Source organism: Bombyx mori, chromosome 17 (assembly GCF_030269925.1).
Source record: "Bombyx mori chromosome 17, ASM3026992v2".
In the NCBI taxonomy this organism is placed as follows: Eukaryota; Metazoa; Arthropoda; class Insecta; order Lepidoptera; family Bombycidae; genus Bombyx; species Bombyx mori.
Window position 1 is genome coordinate 416,840 of NC_085123.1, and position 22,514 is coordinate 439,353.

General features: G+C 41.3%; 1 protein-coding gene and 1 non-coding gene across 4 annotated transcripts in view; both read right to left on the reverse strand.

Moving 5' to 3' along the window:
• Positions 1 to 22,514, reverse strand: part of LOC105841771 (ESF1 homolog) — a 56,684-nt gene that overhangs the window by 1,696 nt on the left and 32,474 nt on the right. The window contains exons 1-6 of one of the 3 annotated variants that reach the window (XM_062673236.1): positions 15,173 to 15,286; positions 14,536 to 14,687; positions 13,887 to 13,932; positions 6,416 to 6,572; positions 5,636 to 5,713; positions 4,124 to 4,227 (exon numbers count right to left, since the gene is read on the reverse strand). In XM_062673236.1, the coding sequence (XP_062529220.1) occupies positions 4,124 to 4,227; positions 5,636 to 5,713; positions 6,416 to 6,572; positions 13,887 to 13,915 (368 nt within the window). In that variant the 5' untranslated portion in view covers positions 13,916 to 13,932; positions 14,536 to 14,687; positions 15,173 to 15,286. Of the gene's footprint in view, positions 1 to 4,123; positions 4,228 to 5,635; positions 5,714 to 6,415; positions 6,573 to 13,886; positions 13,933 to 14,535; positions 14,688 to 15,013; positions 15,287 to 16,924; positions 17,130 to 22,514 lie in introns of those variants that run through there. The other 2 variants (XM_062673235.1, XM_062673234.1) reach the window with 2 other exon arrangements.
• Positions 12,124 to 12,255, reverse strand: Mir3424 (microRNA mir-3424). Its single transcript, NR_107703.1, has one exon. It is a non-coding gene; the product is annotated as a microRNA mir-3424 (primary transcript).

Below are 22,514 nucleotides of genomic sequence, written 5' to 3' on the forward strand. Positions count from 1 at the left end.
TTTCATACTCGTGTATCAGAATGCTTTATATACATAAAGTTGTAATACTACAAGGGCATGCATGAAAACGGCATGAGGGTAGTTCGCTTAGCCACCGAAGGACTACTTATATAATCCTTCAGCTATTGAATAATATATTATATTTATATAACATAAATTATTATTAAATTATATGTATATTATGTAAATAGTAACTGTAAGGTAAGCTTATCCTCACATACATATGTATGGTTTTACATCAGCTTTATTTATATTACTCAATCTTGTTTGTTCCTGAACCCCTAATTGAAACACTTAAATCTCATGTCTGGGTGGGGACGTTCGCGTTGTAATTTCTTTGGCTTCAGATGGCACTTAGAGTTAATTGGATTCTCAGCTCATCGGCCCATCTTAGCAAAAACAATTAATTAAAAATTAAGTTTATTTGTAAAACGTTTCAATATTTGTAATGAGAAATATTTATATGAGATCTTCCATGAGATGAGATGAGATTTAGATGACGTCTTTTGCGTTTTTTGTGCTTATTAAATCCACTAATAAACCAATATGTACAAAGGAACCTTAAATTCAAATAAATATTTTATCAAGAATTAAAATTACGCTCTTCAGCCTTCGGGTTCTTCATCTGTTTCCATTCATTTTTGGTGTATCACGGAAAACATCGTTCGAGTTAAGGACTTCAAATACGGTTAAAAATGCTTTTCTCGTTTTAGTCTGAAGCACAGAATGCTTTTTCAATGCAGCGAGACTTTGAAGTGGTGTATCGTAATAAATGTCACTTCTGCTATAATTTTTATGACCTAGCGACCTAGTCAAATAAAAATATCTACCAAAAAAATAGTATGTGACTACAGAAAAAGTTTAAGCACGGATTCCACACAGAAATAATTACCAGATGATCGGCTCGAAAAGAACTGATCAGTCTTGAAAGGATAATAACGCTTCAAGTAACACTCGATTTTAATGAGGCTTTGTACATAATTTCTCTGTTCCAATAAAATTTGAAACCAAAATTAACAGTTGCTGGAATTAATTTGTTCCTTTACTTTCAAACCTAATAAGGACAGATCCCAACACATCTGAAGTTAAATAGGTATTCATAATCAGCATAGCGCGAGGCAAAATATAGAAATGTCAATTCGAGGAGTAAAGAAAATTTGCTTTGCTGCAAGAATAATCACGGTGATAGTACTCACCCGTACGAATTACGGATATTTCGTTAGGTAGATAGAATAGATCGTCTTCTTGCATTAAAACTACGGTATAATCTCAAAACATACTAATTTTACAAGAGAGTGTTTTAAAGGTTTAACATGTAATATTTTTAATCGTGTATTATTATTATTGTACATGTATTATTAATCATATTTGCAACTTTTTTTTTACCCAGTTACATTATCTGTCTTTTAAAGTAAGATAAAATTATATATTAATTTTGTAAATAGTAGTCAAAACTTAGATAAACTAAAAAAAAACTAAAACTACGCTACGCTCTTTTTACAGTATTTATGAGAAAAATACTGGTAAAATGTTTACGCATATCAATTTCGAATATTTTTGGAAATTGTACACTTTTAATGCGAAAAGGCAAGATGAGAATACTACTATAACATAGCTACAGACAGATGACAGAGAAGTAGCAACAGTTGTTATAGAAAGCCCGTGTTGCTACTCGTATCTTCTAATCGATACCCGGATTTATTTGTTTAATATAATTAAGAGCCTCTGACGTCAAAACTTTTTTTTTTTATGATTGAAGGATTACTGGTGGCCCGGAGGCCTTTCCAGTTTCACCAGGACAGTTGGGCGAGCAAAGGCTCAGCCAGGAGGGGTGGGATTTGCTAACAGCTACCCGAGCGCCTCCGAAGGAGACCTAACAACTCAAGAGTAGCTGCTTCGCGAATGAATCTACTACCGGATCGGAATCGCGACCCGCTGAGAAGATCCGGCGAGAAACTCAGCGAGCTGATTCATGGGTTAGGTTGCACGGCGAACTCTTTGTCGAGTTCGACGAGTACGGTTACCGAGGTCCCTAAGCCTGCTCCTAGAGCTGAAGGCGTCTAGTGCAAAGGTTATTGGATCTGATGGATCCGTAAGGACGTGTCTAGGGCGTCGACGGTGACTGGCTCCTGCATGATCAGGATTCGGGGAGTAGTCAGCGGCGGCTACGATAAGGCGATTATCATGACGCATAGCCTTATCGAAGTACCGTTCCGACGCTGACTTCATGTATTTCTGTATAGATTCGAGGCCCAGGTCGTCGTGTAGGTCAACTTTCCTCACAAACCATGGAGCTCCGACGGCTAACCTGCAAAAGCGGGATTGTAGAGATTGAAGGGTGTCTATGTGTGTGCGGGCAGCGTGAGCGAACACCACACTCGCGTAAGTCATGACGGGCCTTATGCATGTTTTGTAAAGTGTCACCTTGTTCCGAAGGGACATTTTACTCCGCTTACAGATCATGGGGTAGAGTCTACCGAGAATAAACGCGGCACGGTCACGGACTGATTTTATATGCGGGCGGAATGTCATCGATGCATCCAGGGTAACGCCCAGGTACTTGACCTTCCTGGCCCAGGGTATGGATTGACTAAAGAGAGTAATCGGGGGAGTGAGATTCCTCCTCCTAATACGGGAGGAAATCCGTGTGGAGCTTCCCCTCTGAAATAGCACCGCAGTACTTTTCGCTGGGTTGATGTCTATGAGCCATTTTCGGAACCACTGTCCTAGGGCTAGGGCTGCGCTCTGAAGCTTCTTCGCGATTAGGGACTTGTTTCTACTGGAATAGTAAACAGTCGTGTCGTCGGCGAATAAAGCTAAATGGGTCGGCGGCGACCGGGGAATATCGTTAACGAATAAGCTAAATAGGAGGGGTGAGAGAACAGAGCCTTGCGGGACTCCAGCTGTGAGAGGTCGTGGGGAGGAGCGGGTTCCCTCGACTCGATATCGAAAAGAGCGGTTCGACAAGAAGTCCCGTATGATGAGCACGAGACTATCCGGCACACCCATGTTGAATAGTTTGAAAATCAAACCGTTGTGCCAGACTTTGTCGAACGCTTTTGCGACGTCGAAGAAGAGAGCTCCCGTGTATAACGGTTTTGGTCGATTAAGCCCCACAAGAATGTGCTCCGTGAGGCGGTGCACCTGTTGAACGCATGAGTGATTTGTACGGAATCCGAATTGTTCATCGATGAGAATGCCCTTGGATGAGACGAAGTCTCTGAGGCGTTTGTAGAGCAGACGCTCATACAGTTTGCCTAGAGACATGAGGAGGCTGATCGGGCGGTAGCTCGTCGGATGATTTTTTGGTTTACCGGGTTTATGTATGCCGATAACGTCCGCTTCTTTCCACACCGCGGGAAAGATACAGTTCGCCATAGCGGCATTGAAAATAGATGCCAACATCACGATGAGTTCGACGGGTAGAAGTTTAATAACGCGGTTGGATATACCGTCGGAACCGGGAACCTTGCGAGGACATAGGTCTTTGATCAAGTCTTTAACTTCCATCGGGGTGAACGTCAAAACTGTTAACGATACAAATGGTTGTTGACAGTTTGTATACAATATTTTTCTTGCAGTTACATTTTATGTATATATATCCATACGCACGCCATCGATATACGACAATGACAGAACTATAATAACATATGCCAACCAGCAGTTAACATTTGATGACAGCCATCTCAAGATCGGCGTTTAAATGTAATTCAAGATTTACATGGTCGCTCTCATGTTCGCTTGAGCTCGAGCAATAGAGCGAGTTATAATTAACTATGTGATAATCCATCTAACAATTATAGGCAATTGGATGCGAGGGTTAATAATGATGGAGGCGATAATAATTTTTCGGACCACTAATCCCGATGGGGATCGACTGCTTGGGTAAAGAGTGATGGAGGTTTTAGTACGGTTTGACATTGCCATTGCCAGACAACGAAAAAAAAGGCCATTGAAATAATTAATAATTATTAGCCTTATCCTTAAGCCAATTATCTTTAGCTCAGCGCGTGATTTTTTCAAACAGTGGCTCCGAAAACGCTGAAATTTCAAACCTAAAAAACGTTTGACGAAAGTACTGGCTTAAGGATTACTTATGTTCTAAACTCGTTCAAAAACTTACCTATGTTTCTCCTCATATTTGCTGGGCACCAAATAGCAGTTCGATTCTCGGTAGATGATCTTTCGCTTGCTGACCCAGGGCCACTGAAGACTCCAGTATGAACTCTGGAAAATAATTAGACAGCGCTGCTGAGCTGATTAACTTTGTATTTTAGACGAGTCACTTTTAATGACTTACGCCTTGCCTCGAGGCTTACTAGGTGGCAAATGAAGCCCGTTTAAAACACATTACCACAGGTACAATACGTATTACAGTGCAGTCTCCCTTGAATTGAAATAACTAAGATATCCTTCAATTCTCTCCTTTATACTGGTGGTAGGACCTCTTCAGAGTCCACGCGGCTAGTTACCACCACCCTGCTCATTTCTGCCGTGAAGCAGTAATGCGTTTTGGTTTGAAGGATGGGGCAGCCGTTGTAACTATACCTGAGACCTTAAAACTTATGTCTCAAGGTGGGTGGCGCACTTACATTGTAGATGTCTATGGGCTAAAGTAACCACTTAACACCAGGTGGGCTGTGAGCTCGTCCACCCATCTAAGCAATAAAAAAATAAAAAATAAAAAGTAGAAGACACTTTTGCTTCATGAAAGAAACAAGCAAGGTAATAACAATTCATTCTACAAATACGTACATTGCTTTAAATTCATTAAACAAAATAGATATTGTTTTTAAATAAATTCAAATGTCTGTAATTTTATTTGATGACCATGAATTAATTATAAAATATATCAATACGTTTACAATCACTAGTATACCGTGAACCGTGACCCAAGTTCGATTCTCGATTAGATTTAGTTTCATTCTTGAAATTGTTGGCTATCTGAGTGTAATTCTGAGTGTCTATGAGCACTTAGTACCACTGAATACTTAGTACCAACGTGGTCGTCAGATCCCACCCATCTATATACGAAAAATACAGCACAAGGTCACCATTTATCTTAAAATGTTTCACAAAGTCTAAATCTAAATCACGAATACGAGCTAATTACATTACGTCAGATTTTAACACTCCTCGACCCTTCGTAATTACGAGGAGTTTTTGAATTAATTCCACATTAACGTTTTATTTGAAGACGTTAACAGATTTAATTAAATTTCTGGCTATTTTATTTCGATATTTATTGCTTCTGATTTCATCATCATCATCATCATCATCAACAGCCCACAGTCGTCCACTGCTGGACATAGGCCTCTCCCAATCCACACCACTGAGCCCGGTCTGCGACTCTCCTCATCCACTTCTTGCCGGCCACCGGGCGGAGGTCATCGCACCATCTAGCCAGGGGGCGTCCTACGTTCTGATTTAGCGATGTCGATTTTATGTTTGTCTTGGTATTTCAACATAAATAACGGTAGCATCAAAACATCAAAACACGGTTCTATATCAACTGTATTATGTAAAGGCTGACCCACGGTTCAAATCGGAACGCATTAATAGTCAGCGGGAAGTTGCATCTTGTTCCTGTGACCTTTGCGAGCCTTGATAAACAAAAGAAACCAACAACACTCACAACTCTAGCGTGCACCTGTCTCTTCCTTGCCTTCTCTTCTTCTCTGAGCCTTTCTTCTTCGCTATCGTAATCTTCCACCTGAAAAGAAAAAATATCAAGCATAAACAATATTTCTAAAAAACTGCTTGCCTGGGTTTTGGAGTCTAATATAATTCTGTAAAATATTCATGTAATTGTATTAAGGAAATTTCTCATTTAAGCTGTCTAAGATTTTATAAATACATTTCGTATCTACAAATCTCTCTCAAATTAGTCAACGTAGCAGAAGAGAATGGAATAAAGAAAAACGAATGTGGAAGTGCTTTACAGAAAATTAGTATATAAGATTCAGGTTTACTGATTCGAAGAAAAAAAAAACCGCCAATTTCTGCCTCCCCGTTGTGAGTTTGTGAGTCGTGGGCGCGGCACGCCAGAATTGGACCGACTAATGAAGAAGGCATTGCCAATCTGTAGTGCCGGGATAAACCACTGAGCTAGAACTAGTATGAGTTGCGATTTCACAGTGCATGTGGAATCTGGAAAATTCTACACACATTTTGATGGGACACGAAAGATTCAATAGTGCTGACTGTTTTGGGATTCTTTTGAAGATAAAAGTCGTCTAATGAATCACCAGAATACTAATGCTGAAAATTTTCACAACTACGAGTAATTCAAATAGTAAACAAGAAACATAATTCTAATCATACATTCCTCCTTTATTCATTCACATCAATCATCCAAAGTCATTTGTCAGAACGTAATTACTACGAAATAGAATATATACAGTTAGATTCAGACCACCGTCCCGTCGTTATGAAGCTCGGTCGCGCTCCCGATTCCGTTCCCGTCACGAGGACTGTGGTGGATTGGCACACGCTGGGCATCAGCCTGGCTGAATCTGATCCACCATCGCTCCCGTTTAACCCGGACTCTACCCCGTCTCCTCAGGATACCGCTGAAGCCATAGACATCTTAACGTCACACATCACCTCGACATTAGATAGGTCATCGAAACAAGTTGTAGCGGAGGACTTCCTTCACCGCTTCAAATTGTCCGACGATATTAGGGAACTCCTTAGAGCTAAGAACGCCTCGATACGCGCCTACGACAGGTATCCTACCGCGGAAAATCGTATTCGAATGCGTGCCCTACAACGCGACGTAAAGTCTCGCATCGCCGAAGTCCGAGATGCCAGATGGTCTGATTTCTTAGAAGGACTCGCGCCCTCCCAAAGGTCTTACTACCGCTTAGCTCGTACTCTCAAATCGGATACGGTAGTAACTATGCCCCCCCTCGTAGGCCCCTCAGGCCGACTCGCGGCGTTCGATGATGATGAAAAAGCAGAGCTGCTGGCCGATACATTGCAAACCCAGTGCACGCCCAGCACTCAATCCGTGGACCCTGTTCATGTAGAATTAGTAGACAGTGAGGTAGAACGCAGAGCCTCCTTGCCACCCTCGGATGCGTTACCACCCGTCACCCCGATGGAAGTTAAAGACTTGATCAAAGACCTACGTCCTCGCAAGGCTCCCGGTTCCGACGGTATATCTAACCGCGTTATTAAACTTCTACCCGTCCAACTCATCGTGATATTGGCATCTATTTTCAATGCCGCTATGGCGAACTGTATCTTTCCCGCGGTGTGGAAAGAAGCGGACGTTATCGGCATACATAAACCCGGTAAACCAAAAAATCATCCGACGAGCTACCGCCCGATTAGCCTCCTCATGTCTCTAGGCAAACTGTATGAGCGTCTGCTCTACAAACGCCTCAGAGACTTCGTCTCATCCAAGGGCATTCTCATCGATGAACAATTCGGATTCCGTACAAATCACTCATGCGTTCAACAGGTGCACCGCCTCACGGAGCACATTCTTGTGGGGCTTAATCGACCAAAACCGTTATACACGGGAGCTCTCTTCTTCGACGTCGCAAAAGCGTTCGACAAAGTCTGGCACAATGGTTTGATTTTCAAACTATTCAACATGGGCGTGCCGGATAGTCTCGTGCTCATCATACGGGACTTCTTGTCGAACCGCTCTTTTCGATATCGAGTCGAGGGAACCCGCTCCTCCCCACGACCTCTCACAGCTGGAGTCCCGCAAGGCTCTGTCCTCTCACCCCTCCTATTTAGCTTATTCGTCAACGACATTCCCCGGTCGCCGCCGACCCATTTAGCTTTATTCGCCGACGACACGACTGTTTACTATTCTAGTAGAAATAAGTCCCTAATCGCGAAGAAGCTTCAGAGCGCAGCCCTAGCCCTAGGACAGTGGTTCCGAAAATGGCGCATAGACATCAACCCAGCGAAAAGTACTGCGGTGCTATTTCAGAGGGGAAGCTCCACACGGATTTCCTCCCGTATTAGGAGGAGGAATCTCACACCCCCGATTACTCTCTTTAGTCAATCCATACCCTGGGCCAGGAAGGTCAAGTACCTGGGCGTTACCCTGGATGCATCGATGACATTCCGCCCGCATATAAAATCAGTCCGTGACCGTGCCGCGTTTATTCTCGGTAGACTCTACCCCATGATCTGTAAGCGGAGTAAAATGTCCCTTCGGAACAAGGTGACACTTTACAAAACTTGCATAAGGCCCGTCATGACTTACGCGAGTGTGGTGTTCGCTCACGCGGCCCGCACACACATAGACACCCTTCAATCTCTACAATCCCGCTTTTGCAGGTTAGCCGTCGGAGCTCCGTGGTTCGTGAGGAACGTTGACCTACACGACGACCTGGGCCTCGAATCAATTCGGAAATACATGAAGTCAGCGTCGGAACGATACTTCGATAAGGCTATGCGTCATGATAATCGCCTTATCGTTGCCGCCGCTGACTACTCCCCGAATCCTGATCATGCAGGAGCCAGTCACCGTCGACGCCCTAGACACGTCCTTACGGATCCATCAGATCCAATAACCTTTGCATTAGATGCCTTCAGCTCTAATACTAGGGGCAGGCTTAGGGACCCCGGTAACCGTACTCGTCGAACTCGACAAAGAGGTCGACGTGCAACCTAACCTATGCATCAGCCCGCTGAGTTTCTCGCCGGATCTTCTCAGCGGGTCGCGATTCCGATCCGGTAGTAGATTCATTCGCGAAACAATTGCTCTTGAGTTGTTAGGTCTCCTTCGGAGGCGCTCGGGCAGTTGTTAGCAAATCCCGCCCCTCTTGGCTGAGCCTTTGCTCGCCCACCTGTCCTGGTGAAACTGGAAAGGCCTTCGGGCCACCAGTAAACTTTCAATCATAAAAAAAAAAAAAAAAAAAAAAAAAAAAGAATATATACTATGTATTATTTAGTTTTGTGCTCCGAGAAGGTTCTCGAGGGGATATATAATAACATAAATAATTACACACGCTAATAAATTGTGTGTCTGTAATTTAGATGTTAATTCGTATCGCGCCTATGGTCTAATACGTAAGTCGGAGTACACGGATCGATTTGGGCGAGTATGTCAGAACTTGAAATATTGAATTTTTTAAAAGCGATTTGTCATGAATGGGTTTTATTTATATCTGATTACTGGTGGTAGGACCTCTTCCGCGCGGGTAGGTATTACCACCCTGCCTATTTCTGCCGTGAAGCAGTAATGCGGTTTGAAGGGTGGGGCAGCCGTTGTAACTATACTTGAGACCTTAGAACTTATATCTCAAGGTGGGTGGCGCATTTACCTCGTGGCCTAAAGGATAAGACGTCCGATGCATTCGTATCGAGCGATGCACCGGTGTTCGAATCCCGCAGGCGGGTACCAATTTTTCTAATGAAATACGTACTTAACAAATGTTCACGATTGACTTCCACGGTGAAAGAATAACATCGTGTAATAAAAATCAAACCCGCAAAATTATAATTTGCGTAATTACTGGTGGTAGGACCTCTTCCGCGCGGGTAGGTACCACCACCCTGTCTATTTCTGCCGTGAACCAGTAATACGTTTCGGTTTGAAGGGTAGGGCAGCCGTTGTAACTATACTTGAGACCTTAGAACTTATATCTCAAGGTGGGTGGCGCATTTATGTTGTAGATGTCTATGGACTCCAGTAACCACTTAACACCAGGTGGGCTGTGAGCTCGTCTACCCATCTAAGCAAAAAAAAAAACTAACGCAGTCCTTAAACTAAACAAAAACATCTAAACTTATTAAGAGTTGTAAATTATATTAATGCTTTCTTCGAATGATTTCTATAAAGAATAAAGTTATTTTATGTCAGTTGCTTGTCAACTTATTTGTTATCGGTTATTACAGTAAACGTTTTTGTAACTAGATCAAATTATGAAACTTTAAGAATACAATAACAGTAAATTTAACACGTAAAAATAACATTATATTACGATGGAATTGGTATTCGATAATAATGTATCTACATTGCCTTTTTTCTCTTTGAGATATGCTTTTAGGTCAGAGACGTTACTTTTATTTTATACGCATGTTTTTGATCTACAAATATTCGAGCCTAGAAATTTACGCACTAGTTGATATCAGGCAAGTTGTTCAATTTGAAACCGTCAAACCAACACGCTGCCCTGACATGTTTCCAATGTTGTAAATTTGTTTTAACCCAATTTCGCTGACTTCTAAATAGGGGAGGTTCTCAATTCGTATGTATTATTTTATGTTTTTTTTATGATAACAAAACTCCGTTGTTTATGGACCCAGTTGGCAAATATATTTTTACTGACAACTTGATTCCACTTATTTTGATTTTAAAACCAATGTTATTCGAGTAAACAAAATTACGAATGATGCTTTTAGTGAATTTAATTAATGTGTTTTATGTGTAGTTGAAGTCCATTTTTGAAATCATAAAGACTTTTATAGTTAGTATTTCTGAAGGTTTTGAAATCGATACCAATATTATAAATGCGAAAGTAACTCTGTCTGTCTGTCGCGCTTTCACGCCAAAACTAAATTTGGTACACAGATACTGTAGAGCCTGAGAAAGGACACAGGCTTCATTTTAATGCGAAAAAATGGTTCTAAGGTTTGAAAAAAGGGATGACAAGTATTATGGAAGTATCGACATTTTTAGAGCTTAAAGCTTGAAACTAATTTTTTCGGATTTGGATTCGATATGACATTTAAAGTTTGTAAAAGTTTTACCCTCAAGGGTGTACAATAACAATAGGTAATAGGGGATGAAAGTTTGTATGGAAATATGTAAGGTTTATGTGTATGTTTTATAAGTTTGTGCATAAATGTAAATAAGTTATTTTTGTAATAGGAAGTTTTGTTTCCTGTGTTTATGTTCAAAAGTAAAATAAAGTGAAAATAATAATAGGCCTATTGTTAATGTCCCGTGTGGTCGCCCACACTCCGCGTGAAACGCGGCTCTGCTGCTCAGAGCTCAGCGGGCGCTCGCGGTGAGGGTCATCAGGGGGTACCGCACCATCTCTCAAGATGTGGCCTGCGCCCTCGCCGGATCCCTACCCTGGGACTTCGAGGACAAAATCCTGGCTGCGATATATCAGCGTAGGACACAGGCCTAGAGTCGGGGACGGTCACCCGGCCCGTCAGCTGTCGGTTGGTGGAAGCGTGCTGCGCGTCATGTGGCGTACGCTAAGTGGAGGGAGCGATTGCTGAAGGAACTCGGCCAAACTTCGGCCACCCGCCAGCGCATTCTCGAGGCCCTGGTGCCCGTGCTGGAGGCATGGTCGGATCAGCGTCACAGCGTACTCTCCTTTCACCTTGCGCAGGTCCTCTCGGGACATGGCTGTTTCGGGAAGTACCTCTGGAAGGTCTGCAGGAGATAGCCACATCCGGGTTGCCACCAGTGCGGGCATCCGGACGATGACGCGCAGCACGCGCTCGACACGTGCCCGCGTTGGGAGCACTCGCGGCGAGATCTCGTCGCGGTGCTCGGGAGAGACCTCTTCCTGCGGGCTGTCGTCGCCCGCATGTTAGAGGATCAGAGCTCGTGGGAGGGCATGGCCAGGTTTTGTGATCTGGTAATAGCGTCCCGTGAGGCTGAGGAGCGCGAACGGGAGTGGGATCCTTTTTCAGCACCTCAGCGCAGATGGCGGGGTGGGCGGCGCGGGCGCGCACTGCGGTACCGTAGGTCTGGTGTAGCCGGTGTGGTGGAGCTCGATGGGGTTTAGTCGGTAATTGGTTTTGCGGGGCGAGCGCCTCGCGCGCCTTTTGCAAGGCGTAGTCTCCTGCGAGGAATATGGGGAGGTGGAGAGCCTTGTGGCCCTCTTCGTGCCCCTCTTCCTCTCAGGAGGCGCCGGAGTTCGACATAACCCGGTCCGTTACCCCCGGACCGGGTATCCGTAAATGGATTCACCAGTGTTAAAAAAAAACTGTTGGAGAACTGTTGGAGATTATCATTGTCTCCTTTTACCACCGCTCTGCCCGCCATCAGTGCATTTCCAGAGATATTTTCTACTACAGACACTTCGGTTTTGGAGTGTACTTTTGTCCACGGTGTCTCCTGAGCACTATGATAATATTAAGTTATTCTTCAAGAGAGGTTTTCGAGAGATAGTCTATTATAGGCAGCGACTTGGCCATGCCCGTGGCATTGTTAATATCCACAGCGACAGTAACTACTCACCAGCTCGTCTGTCTACAAGGGCAACAAAACATAGGTAAAATACTACATATGACTGAGGTTATAATGGAACTACCAAGCCAGACGCTCCGGGAAAAATGTATATTGTATTGCTTTGTCAAATATTTGAGACCTCGTACTGTAAAGAGAAATTGGCTTTTTTGAAGTAAAAATTATACGCCATTTTTTTCATCCACATATTTGCTCAGAACCTTTTATTTGAACAATATTACTAAAGACGTAATAAATAAACGAGCCTCGTGTCTGTTTGTGTGCACAAACAGACACATGTGTGTGTGTGTGTGCATACCTTTATTATCTCTCTAATTACTTTACCTTTTGCTCATATTAAATAGATACTCATTATTAACTGGTCGTATATAAGAGAAGTTATTCTTAATGAAACTTTAATATAATAGCAAATTTGGTCTTGATGCGTTCGGAACCTTCCAGCATTCCGAGAACAATGAGACAACATTGATTTCCAACCGTGAAAACCCGTGAACCTAATTTATGAGGTCATTACGATTTCTGTAGATGATCAGACAAATATATAATTTCAATATATAATCTCCGTAATTAGTGGTGGTAGGACCTCTTGTGAGTCCGCGCGGGTAAGTACCACCACCCTGCCTATCTCTGCCGTGAAGCAGTAATGCGTTTCGGTTTGAAGGGTGAGGCAGTCGTAACTATACTGAGACCTTAGAACTCATATCTCAAGGTAGGTGGCGGCATTTAGATTGTAGATGTCTATGAGCTCCGGTAACCACTTAACACCAGGTGGGCTGTGAGCTCGTCCACCCAACTAGGCTATAAAAAAAATTAAAAAAGTTCAGGTCCCCGTAGAACGCCCACACCAGACGCTAGTCGTAAGGTATAGATTCTATTGTAGACTCAGACACCTTTAGAAACCTTAATACATAACTGCTCCGCGGTCGAGCTAGACAGCCTGCTACCTTATGTGCTAATGATACTGCTACGTCGGTAAAAGTAACGCCATCGTCGAAGGAATATCGAAGGACCTAGAACGCTCGAGAAGTACAACGCCATCTATTGTCAGATAGCGGGAACTACTACTAGAGATGTGTGAAATATTCTCGATGATTCTAGGAATGAGGTATCGGCTATAAAAGCGTTGTAGGGATGGCACGCAGTCAGTCAGTAATCGGAACTACTCGAAGCGAAACAGCGAACGGATCACCTGAAGCGAAGCGGAACAAGCGAATTGAGAGTTTTAAAGTGTTTAAGTGTTCTAAGTGTTGAATACAGTTTTAAGTTGTACTTTGGTGAAATCTTATTTATCCCGAACCCCAGCGCGTAACAATACGTCTTACCGCAAGCCGCACATGTCAAGTGACATTTACGGTTTCAGCGGTTCTGTTTTTAGTACACTGTCGTTATTCACCCTAGAAATCGTCCTTAGGCAAATGATGGGTACACACGTGACTCAAACAACAAAAAAAGCTAAATAAACAGCCGTCGTACATATGATGTAGCAACATGCAAAAATCATTAACGTTTGCCAAGCTTAATACTCAATTAAACTTCATATTATTTGAAAGGCACAACGTCATATGACGTGCGGACAGCTTGGAGTGAGAATTTTAATTGGACAATAAAAATGTAAATTGCGTTGTATGAATCGATTATAATATTTGTATTAGATGAAAAGAATGTGAGGCAAGTCTCTAAAAACTGAACTCTTGATGATACGTACAATAGGATCCTCGTAGTAGTAGTAGGCATCTTCTAAATCATCTGGCCTGAAATTTTAAATATATTTTAAAAACAGTAAAAAACTTAATATGCCACGGAATAGACAAGTAGTTACTCCCTAGATAGTCCACAGGTACTGACTAACAAGGTAACAGCTCCGAGAATAGGTTTAAGACACCAGATACCTCAAGGGCTAAGTATCTGACTAGTTTGAAGGGTGGGGCAGCCGTCGTAACTATACTTGAGACCTTAGAACTTATATCTCAACGTGGGTGGCGCATTTACGTTGTAGATGTCTATGGGCTTCAGTCACCATTTAACACCAGGTGGGCTGTGAGCTCGTCCACCCATCTAAGCAATAAAAAAAATAAAAAAAGCTTCTTCTCATCCGTCCATAGTAGATCCCTAATTGACTAGTTTAAACTAATTCCTTTAGTGAATCAAGGGTTTCACATCAAAGGTGCAGATAATTGTGAAATCGTGATGAATTAAGGTACATATTCTTCTAGCTGAAGAAGTGCCAGGACGAAGGAGTACTATTTCAAATGACGAAAAATTACATCTCTTAGGACGAATATAGTACTTAATTAAAATGATATTGTTTAATACGATCCCGTCATCTCACCGATTTAAATAAAAATTATACTTACGAGGTCACAGCTAGCTTAAGGTGAATTCCTGATTCGACAATGAGATCGTGCGCCTGCTGGATCGTGAGGGTCGAGGTGTCTATGTCGTTGATGCGGAGCAGCCTGTCTCCCGGCTTGATGCCAGCCTTTTCTGCTCGGCTGTCTGGCTTCACCTGGATCAAACGTTAATCAATATAGCAATATTATTTTGTATAAGCACTACCCATTGGGAGAGTTTACGCAATAGTTAGAGTTCAGTGGTGTTTGAGTAACAAAAGGGTAAAAAAAATAATTGAAACAGATTTTATGACCTGGTAACTAAGACTTAGGTCAAGTCTTATTTTAATTTGTATCCTTATTTTTATGAAAAATGATAATATGAAGTGAAATGAAATGAAGATGATTAATTTGGAACATTAATAACTGAGATGAAATTCAATGAAATGAGATGAGATGATTTGGGATGAAATATAATCTCAGTAAAATGGTGGTCATTCACTGAGATTTTTTCAGTTGACTTTTTGGAGGATCCCGAGAAGTTACGTCCAGCGGCTTTGTTTAATTTTCCCACATTTGTGCACTTTCACAGATATTAAATAGTTAATAAACCACCATAAAACCAAACACTAAATAGACAAAATAAAACAAATCACACAACTTCACTCCTCGCGTTCCCGTCAAAAAGTCCCTAAAGGGTAAAATGAAATAAGGTTGTTCTTGACATGACTGTTCAAAGTATGAAATGAACTCTAGGCCTCCGTACTTCCTCGCTATGAATTTGAATAAAAACTAAAACAAACTGTCAGTGTCAAATGGCAAAAGCCAACCGTACTTATTAGGACAGACTAGTACCTCATAAGACTGGTATGCTTAACATAATGCTGGACCGCAGCTTATCTCTAACCTCAAGAGATAAACTGACCATCAGCTACCACTCAGTAGCGGGTAGACCATATGCTCGTCAGCCTCTTATGAACAGACTTAGGCTTTTTTATGTGAATTAATGGAATAAAAGATTTGTAAAAAAAAATTTAGACTTTTTAAGACAGTATAAATGAAAATTTCTCACGACGATGAATTATCCGTGTTTATTGGATACTATTATATATTAATTATTAAAGAACATTCTTATTTACATCCATTATCTTAGAATTATTATTTTAAGTTTTATTGTCGTTAATTTCTATCTAAAGCATTAGTGCAAGCATTTATACCAAAAGCGTAAAAGAGCTTTAAAGCCAATAAGCAAGAATAAAGTAAAGTGCACCTTTTGATCTCTTGTAGAATGTTATGGGCTTTTCTTTTTTTTTTTTTTTTTTATTGCCTTTGTAGGCAGACGGGCATACGGCCCACCTGATGGTGAGTGGTTACCGTCGCCCATGGACTTCAGCAATGCCAGGGGCAGAGCCAAGCCGCTGCCTACCGCTTAATACTCTCCATAAGCCTCGTTTGAAGAAGGACATGTCATAGCGCTCGGGAAACACCGTGGAGGGGAGCTCATTCCATAGCCGGATGGTACGTGGCAAAAAAGATCTCTGGAAACGCACTGTGGATGACCGCAGTGGCTCCAGGTAGTATGGATGAACTCTACTCCGGTGGCGGGCGGTGCGATGGTAAAAACGAGATGCTGGTATCATCTCGAACAATTCCTCAGAGCACTCCCCATGGAACATACGGTACAAAATACAGAGGGAACCGAAGTCCCTCCGCAGACCCAGAGGCTCCAAACGCTTTTCACTCCAAAAGATTAGTGGTAAACCTAGAGGATAAATACTAATGAATACCTCTAATACAATAGTATACAATATAATTAAACAAATGACGTCATGGTCTCATTACCTAGAAGTGCAACGCGGGCCTCATTAAAAGAAAAACTATTTTTAAAACTTTCGTTGGCAATCAATCAAATTGCAATCTTTAGTCATTGTATTAAAAGTGAGTACTCGTGAACACGCTTAATATGAAGAATAATGACTTTCAGATATCTTTGCAGTACGAGCCGGCTGACCTCACGCAGAATGCAAGTCAGACCGCTCCACAACCGCGATACATTTATAAAGGTTTTCCGGTTATTAAAAACGTAACATGGCGTGATATGCGCATCGCTTTGTAAGCAATGACTTGAACTGGTAATGAAGACAGTGGCACTTAAGACCAAATTAGCTGCTCTCTTAGTGTCGGTATAAGAGAGCCAATGCTACCAATACCGACTCCCAATATGCATTCACCATATGCAATATGCATTGGGAGTCAATACTATCCTAACTACACACGTGAGGGAGCCTTTCATGAATTTATTCCTCATACCTCAAGGCGAGTAGCCGCTTTCTCAATATTTATGGGCTCAGGTGGCCGCTTCACATAAGTTGGATGAGTTATGTCTCCCGATAACAGTAAAATATGTACTCACAAAAGTAACTCTAAGCGGTGTTCTGTAATATATCCCTCCAGCCAAATCAAAACCCCAAATGGTATCTTCAAAGCTGACTCTCTCGTGAATACCCTCATTTCTGGACTCCCATGAGGGCTTGGTCAGTTCTCCAGCAATGAGAGCCGCCTCCTCGGCCTTCAGTTTCGTATGCCGCATGGACACCGCCATGTCTGGTGGCATTACCCTGAAACATAATCATTTTTTTACTTCGTTGATCATAGTCAAAATGATCTTTGTGTTTGACAGTTCATTTCGTTTTCTATCTTAGAATCAACGGCCTAACAGTTTCGTGCCATTTGACGAAGTCATTAGAGCATTTTCATAAAGGAATTAATTCAGTGCCTGTACATAAAAGAACGAAGTAATTTCCTGAGTTTTTCCTTTGTTTATTTTGTCGTTTCTGTTTGGCAATAGCCTTTATGGAGCACGGGGCTAGATTGAGGGCGAGGCTACCTGTTTATTAACTTTTGTGTTTATTATGATTAAGGTCAGTATTTCTACTATTGGTCCTTTAGTCATCAAGGGATAATCAGCCGCAGTCTAAAGCATGTAACCGTAATCTAATCGACTTTTGTTTGAAGACTTTCTGTTGAATAAAACAGAACCGTTTTGGGTCAAAAGCACAGAAACATAGTTTTTCTTGCCGTGTCATTAGCATTTAGGTGGGAAGCTATTATGGTTACTTGGTCACTTTTTATTGTCCAAATTCATAGACACTATAAAGTGTGCAGTGGGCTTGTAATTAAGAGATGAATGTTGTATCTACTCTTAGAATGAAAACGTTTCTGCGGAGTAGAAGAATTGGCGGTATGTTAGTATTAATCGATGAAGGACCAAAATGTATCTTGCCGATATTGTTATTACTAGCAAATGCAGCTCAACATATCTGATGTAGTCATTACCGTGATGCACAGACACCTTGAGATCGAAGTCCTAATTTTATTGTAATAACGTCTGGTCCCCAAAATTTAATGAACTACCGTATCTAGACAATTTGTTCAAAAGACTTTTGAAATTTTCGCGTCTTTCTTGAAACTAAGAAGATGTCATCCAAGATCGGACGCTTCGCAAGTTAGATAAGAACTTAACCCAAATCCATATTAAGGTCGAAAACCCAATTCATGTTCCACTTCCGAACGCGTTTGACTACAAATACCTTGTTTTCGCCGTTAAAGCATGGTTTTATGGTTATTTACCGAGCTCTCCGACACAATGGAGGGATGTAAAAGTCACTGATGAGGATTTTTGTCCCTTCATGACAACAATGGGCAGAAAATACAGAATTCTGACGTGTAGTGAGTAGAGCGAGGGCATACAATTGTGGTATTAATTGGTGGTGGCGTCTTCATGCTACTAACGCTAGTTTGTTGATGAGTTCATGTTTTGGTTTATGCTTCTTTACTATTAATTCAATGGCCTACGATCCTAGACCAATTATTACCTATCCTTATCCTAGACCTAAATTGATGCTGGAGAGATTGATGCTGCGCTCAATACATGGATTTGTCTTGAAAGTCAAACGAGCACACATTCCAACTGATGGGAAGCGGATTCCGGCGCTAAACTAGATAACTCTAATTAATTGCTTAACTCTAACAGATAATGTTCATAATAGATATGAAAATGTTCATAAAATGTTCATAATAATATTATAAGATAATTTTCATATTATTGGAAGATCAAAATATAAAAACGTTACGGAGTCAAAAAGAGAGGAAGTTTATTCGGTGGTCAACTGATAATTGGCTGAAATTGATGTTTTTCCGGAAGATTAATGTGTATGAATGCGGCCATGTCCTATTTAAAACTATGTGTGAAGGACAACGGTACTGACGGTAAGGTGATTGAGCTGGTGTGTTCAAGCACAGCAATAACATACAAATTGATAGACATGATTTACCGAAACCTTCAAAATATACCGATACGACTGCCGATACGACCCGAACCTGCGGTTTGTTTTCTTAAGCACAGTAATGTTTTGAATAAATATTTGTTTTCTTGTTTTCTCAGGGCCAACAGCTAGTCGCGTTACTCCGTTAGATAACAATAACAACTGGTACATACTACTAAGATATAATACCTCACGACTTATCCTGATGGGCCACGAAACGAGCGAGGCTTGCTCGCAACTCAACGGAGCCCTCTTCGCATTTAAAATATCTTATTTTCGACACTGAATTTGAGATGGTCACGTTCTGATATTGATACACAGCCAGAGTTTTATAGGGTTTATAGGGTTTTTGTAGGGTTTTATAATTTGAACGATTCATTATATAGTAGCTTTTTTTACAACTTTGATGGTTGGATGAAAGTGGAAAGCCTGGTGTAAAGTGCTAACCGGATCCCATAGACATCTGTAACGAAAAAAATTAATGTCTGAGGCATCTAAGGTCTCAGTTTTAACAGTACAACGGCTGCCCCACCCTTCAAACCGAAACGCATTAGTGCTTCACGACAGAAATAGTTGAGGTGGTGATAGTACCTGCCCGTGCGGACTCACAAGATGTCCTACCACCAGTAAAAGTAGCTGGTGGAAAGACGTGCGTAGTTAAGTTTAAGACTGACAGAGCGATTATCTAAAGCACACCTAACGTTACGAAAATTTTACTATAAACAATTAATTTAAACTATTAAATTAATAATTTCCCGCTCCGCTTTTAATTCCGCTAGTTCTATAGCTAGCACTCAAACGTGTCAACAAAGCTGGTTTGTGTACAACCCCTGTACAAGACGTCAGAACCGACCCCATCTGACCCCCGTTGACCTTCCGGAAGTTTCCATACCCATATGTGTTATCAGGACAAGCGTCCGACACGTGTTCATTTTAATAAACTTGATACTTGATAATGAGTCGAGGCTCGGAGCGAAAAAATAGCCTTGTGATGTGAGATTTGTCGCTGCTTCTGGTTTTTAGTCATCTGTCATCACACGAGCGTTTTCTTATGGTAGGGCGTCTTGTGAACCCACCTATACGCCTAGGTACCACTATCCTGCGTATTTCTTATGTCTCTTAAGACTGTAGCGTGCAACACTCGGCGGCACTCGGGCGTCATCGGTCGCGATCAGAGTTCCCGAACACGCAGGTGTCCCGTGACGTCATACCGCGAGATTCGCGCGCGTCGATTTAAGTTGATTGTAAAACGTATTATAATTTTAGTTTTAATTGATGTCTTGTAGTGCCTAGCGACTTGTTTACTCTTTTTACTTTATAATATAACATTGTACACATATTATATTATTATATTGTTAAAATTGGTGTGTTTGACTTTTATGTGTTCGGAGCATAATATCCCGAGAATATAAATAACAAACCACAAGACCTATCTATAAAATCTATCTAGTCTATAAAAGCCAGAGTTTTAGCAGGTTACATATAAGGTAAACAAAATTTAACCAGCCCTTGAATTCCGTTTGGTTTACATTACACGCTCGCAAAATATTAAACAATGAAAATTTATCACTAGGAGTCACTGTCGATAGATCCGTTTCGAGCTTCAGACTATTTGAAAACTATTAACTCACTATCATTTGAACATACAAACACTTTTTCCAAATCAAAGAATACTTAATAATATCCCTCGTTCATTTTAGTCAGATGCCGCTGACGTTTTGAGACGAAAGAAAAAGTCAGATAATGACTTCATTTAGATCAACTCTCACACAAAGAGGGGAACAAAACTGCCCGCCCTGAATACCAAGTTAGGGTTGTTGGTGTATTCGATTGTGTTACTGTGATTCGAAATGTGATACTGTGATTGAATGTTAGAGCGAAGATAACGCCGAATCCGACGACTCTTCTAAGTTGATAAAAAACGTGCCTCCTGTATATCGTTTGGCACGTCTTCTATTGTCGTCTCATGGTTCCGTTCAATAGCTTTATGTTACAATACGCCAATATCTGCCGAGAGCTAATGGAATGATTCACTAGTTTCGAGTAAGCTCACTCATCGAACTTTTTTTTTTTTTTAACCACGCCACGTTAACTTGTCCCGTGATAAGTTCGTAAAGAACTTGTGTTACAGGTACCAGATAACGTAAATAAATGTAAGATTTTTATTATACACATACATATATTTAATATACATCCATAACCCTGGAAAAGACATTTATATTTATCATACAAATATCTTCCTTTGGCGGGATTCGAACCCGCGACCCCCTTATATAGTGACCATGTCACTTACCACTACACCAGACGGCCGGCTTTGGCTGCTCAATTCGTCGAAATCAATCTTGTGTGTAGTTCAGAGCAAACAGATAGGTTACTCTCCAAGCCACAACGCATGATGCAAATAGATAGGCTGTTGATACCTACGCGTGAATTCTAAGCCATGTATTTAGTTATACATAACTTAGATTTTACGTTCCGTTTATATCAAAACACATTAAGTATTACAGTAATACATGTATTAATTACAATTAATACATTAAGTACTTTTGAAGCGTTTTTTTTTATTGCTTAGATGGGTGGACGAGCTCACAGCCCACCTGGTGTTAAGTGGTTACATAGACATCTAGAACGTAAATGCGCCACCCACCTTGAGATAAGTTCTAAGGTCTCAGTATAGATACAACGGCTGCCCCACCCTTCAAACCGAAACACATTACTGCTTCACGGCAGAAATAGGTGAGGTGGTGGTACCTACTCGTGCGGACTCACAAGAGGTCCTACCACCAGTAAAAAGTAGTATGTATGTATGTACATATTTTATGTGGTATATATGTATTATGTAGAACTATTTTAGATATGTGGTCGAAGTCTCGGTTTTGTCGACGTAGCGGCCAGCTTCTGAAGCTAGAATGTAAAATGCGAGTCCGCGGGAAGAACACCACGCCTTACAGCATTTTAGGTGCTAATAGAAATTCCAATAATCAAATTTTAATAGACTACTTCCTTCAGGCAACTTCGATAAACTTTCTCTGCAAATTTTCAGAAGCACAACTTAAAAAAGCAGTTCGCACTTTTTAACCGCACCGTCTCAAAGCCAGGCCACTGATCGACAAGTACACGTTGTTCACAACTAACAAACAAAACGAATATCATTTAACACTCACATTTATCCTACTTACAACGAGGGCAGTACGTCTACACGTCCAATACTACAACACTGTGTGATGCCGCGGCTCCTACTAATATTGATTTAGAGTTGGGCATCTCATCAGCCAAAGACAATTATTGACAGTCATTTGGCGGGTTGTACTGTGTTTTTTAATCAATGGTTTATATCAACTTTATCTATTGATTATGAGCCAAAAGGTTTGCGGAGTTGTGACAAACTTTTTTTTTATTGATGCCCAAAACAAATTACAATCGTTACAGTACATATTAGCTAAATCATACGAGTACTACCTAGTTATAATCTGGATTGCAATCTAAATAGTATGTGCACTCAGCAAAACCATATTAATGTGCATAGCTTTGGCTATTGAAAACACAATTGAAATTACAAATATTGATAACTAGCCATTGTTAAATAGGATATCCTTCACACATTTGACAAATCCCCTGAGTCTAGGTTCAAAGATATCGAGGTTACCGTGACATTTAGCCAAATCATTTTACTGCCTG